At 35.3% G+C, this 2,507-nt stretch overlaps 1 protein-coding gene across 1 annotated transcript; it reads right to left on the minus strand.

The window, feature by feature from the left end:
- Nucleotides 1-200: 200 nt before the first annotated feature.
- On the minus strand, nt 201-1,594 carry LOC119082970 (odorant receptor 94b-like). The gene is made up of 4 exons (XM_037192612.1): nt 805-1,594; nt 637-736; nt 313-576; nt 201-254 (listed from the first exon to the last, which is right to left on the minus strand). The coding sequence occupies exons 1-4, from the start codon at nt 1,545-1,547 to the stop codon at nt 201-203; spliced, it is 1,161 nt and encodes a 386-aa protein (XP_037048507.1). The 5' UTR covers nt 1,548-1,594.
- Nucleotides 1,595-2,507: the final 913 nt, after the last annotated feature.

A 2,507-nucleotide genomic window follows, 5' to 3' on the forward strand; every position in this document is an offset into this window, starting at 1 on the left:
TGACATGTATGTGTGAGTTAAAGTTTATTGATGTTCTTGAATTTTGTCGAAAATTGGTTTGCAAGACAATGTGAGAAAATCAAGAAAGATAGTGAAAATGCGAGAAAAAGTTTTCCAAAAACTAAGCCGTGCCGTGATAAAGTTAATATCAATACTATATTGTACAAAGTACAGATTCCAAATTAATTGGTTGTTCCATTTCAATGTTTCATGTTCTTCAAAATGTTGAACATACTGTATGCAGACCTGACAATCTGGAACAAATTAGTGTGAGAAATGTTTACACAAACCGTTCAAATTCTTGGCATGAACCTCAGTAAACGTCATCAAAGTCAATGGATATATTTTAGCAACCATAAGCTGATGTGGTTGCTTCAAATATTCAGCAAAGACTAGTACACTTCTTTTGGTTGAGCGCGGCTGATCAACCCAATCCGACTCGAATAAGCTGTAAGTGAGACTATCACTCGATAACATAATCTCATTGCCGAAATAGGTGATCATGAATATTTCGGAGATGTTGTATATCAAGATATAAGCTTGAATTAGGATTTCCACTAAATTGTTGCTGACATTCTACGAATAATGTACAAATTAAGATCAACGAAAATTTCATTGTTAGGTGTATCGATTTACAAATGCTAGACAATAAATTGATCCGCAAATGAAAAGGCTTCCAGTACCAAACTGAATGAAAAATAGAGAGGTGTAGAAATCCTCCAATTCATCAGTCAATCTGATGAAAAGAAATATTAAAATCCATTTTAAAAAGTCCCCAAGCTTGATATTTGATGTTAGACATACCCTCTCAAGAGTAAGTGACGATCGATTGATGATTTTATATCCTGAGAAAATGCCTTATGCCATGCTTTGTCCGACGCATCAGCCCTTCCCCCATCGCTCGTTCGGCCCAAGTTTCTCAACTCTACTTGCAAAATTTTGTATCGTAAGGAGCAAATAAGCATTAGATACCATACAGTTATGGCGAACAAGAGTGGCGCCACACAAAGTCCGACTTCAGTGAAAAGAAAAATGTTTGCGATCCAGAATGCTATTTTATTCTGTTTCCAGTCCAATGGGAATGCAATCGCGAAAAATAACGTATTCTCACTATTTAGAAAAGGTGCCACTGCTACCTCGAAGAAAAGAGCGACAACAAAAGAAATCAAAAACACTTTCACAAATTTCATGAAACTTTCGATTTTGTCATTGAAAATGGTTGAATTTTCGTTGTATTTTACTGAAAAGATGCTAATGCGATTTAGCAATACGACAATTTGGTTTTGCTTCCAGATCAAAACGCAAAGCTTAAATGCTAAAACTGAGACTATAACCGCTATTTCTATTAAGAATATCGCCTCATCCCCATTTTCACTTCTAATTCCTCCAATCGCTAATGACACTACAAACAGAGAGTAGTAAACGCAATAGGACCACTTAATAACCAGCTCTCGAACCGTGGCTTCATCTCCCCGATGCCAAAACCCAATGTATTGCAACAAAAAAATTATTTGACCGAAGAAATTATGAACTTCAATGAAATACATTCCTGAGCCGATACACGTCTGATTTACCTAACAATAAAGACAGAACTAAAATTTGATGCTAATTTGTCGATATCATTGTAAAATTACGACCAAAGTCGATTTCACATTCAAATAGGAAATATTCTAACGATTTTCAGTTTAGAAGTTATTTTATACTTTCGTTATGGGCGGGAAGACAATCTCAGAGCCGTGTGCTGATATGGCAGTAGTGAAGGGAGAAAAATATAATAAATTCCATTTGAAAACGGTGTTCTGCTTTAATTGCACTACGACGACACAAGAAAGTCTTCTCAAAAATCGAATTCCTGAAGAAATGACGAATCGTTTTTTTCAGAAAGTCGTTGTTTCTTAATATTCCTTTTACAAAATGTGAGATGAAGGAAAAACAAGAAGGAACGACGACATGGTGAAGAAGAAGTGAGCTCATGAAGAAACGTGGTTGGCTCATCACCTCTTCAGGAACTCACCTTTTCTTCACTAGTGTCGTTCGTGTAATTTTAAGAATAATGTGCGATTTCCAGTACGAGCCAGAACCTAACGCATTAGATATTATCTAGATATGTTGACAAAGCTAGCGAGAATTTTGCGACCATTGATGAATTAATCGAATGTTCAGAATATTTTCAAAGTGACAAATTTGAGCTGAAGGTCTTGCTTTTACTGGTTTTTTAAAGTTTAGTAGAAAACATTTTGCAAGAGCTTCTTCTGTTGAAGTAGTTGAAAATATAATACGTCACGACTTTTTACTACTTTTACTACTTTTTAAGGGCCTCGGACTTAGCCCAGGATAGGGTAATCCGCCTCTGTACCATACATAATATTCAATTACTTTTAAAGTTATTTTACACTTATACTGCACAAAATATAGACATCGTTGCATTTCAAAGTAAATGTTTCAAATAATTCAAGTCGAATGGGAAGTAGGAGCTGATTGTTGAATTGTTTATGAAATGACAAATA

This window comes from Bradysia coprophila, unplaced genomic scaffold, assembly GCF_014529535.1.
Source record: "Bradysia coprophila strain Holo2 unplaced genomic scaffold, BU_Bcop_v1 contig_516, whole genome shotgun sequence".
In the NCBI taxonomy this organism is placed as follows: domain Eukaryota; kingdom Metazoa; phylum Arthropoda; class Insecta; order Diptera; family Sciaridae; genus Bradysia; species Bradysia coprophila.

Excerpts from the sequence above, each read along its gene's own strand:
- LOC119082970 (XM_037192612.1), bottom strand. The coding sequence starts at position 1,547 with ATGTATTTCATTGAAGTTCATAATTTCTTCGGTCAAATAATTTTTTTG. Across the intron at positions 577-636 it reads CAATTTATTGTCTAGCATTT|AATGTCAGCAACAATTTAGT; the intron begins GTAAATCGATAC and ends CATTATTCGTAG. Across the intron at positions 255-312 it reads CTTTGATGACGTTTACTGAG|ATTGTCAGGTCTGCATACAG; the intron begins GTTCATGCCAAG and ends AATTTGTTCCAG.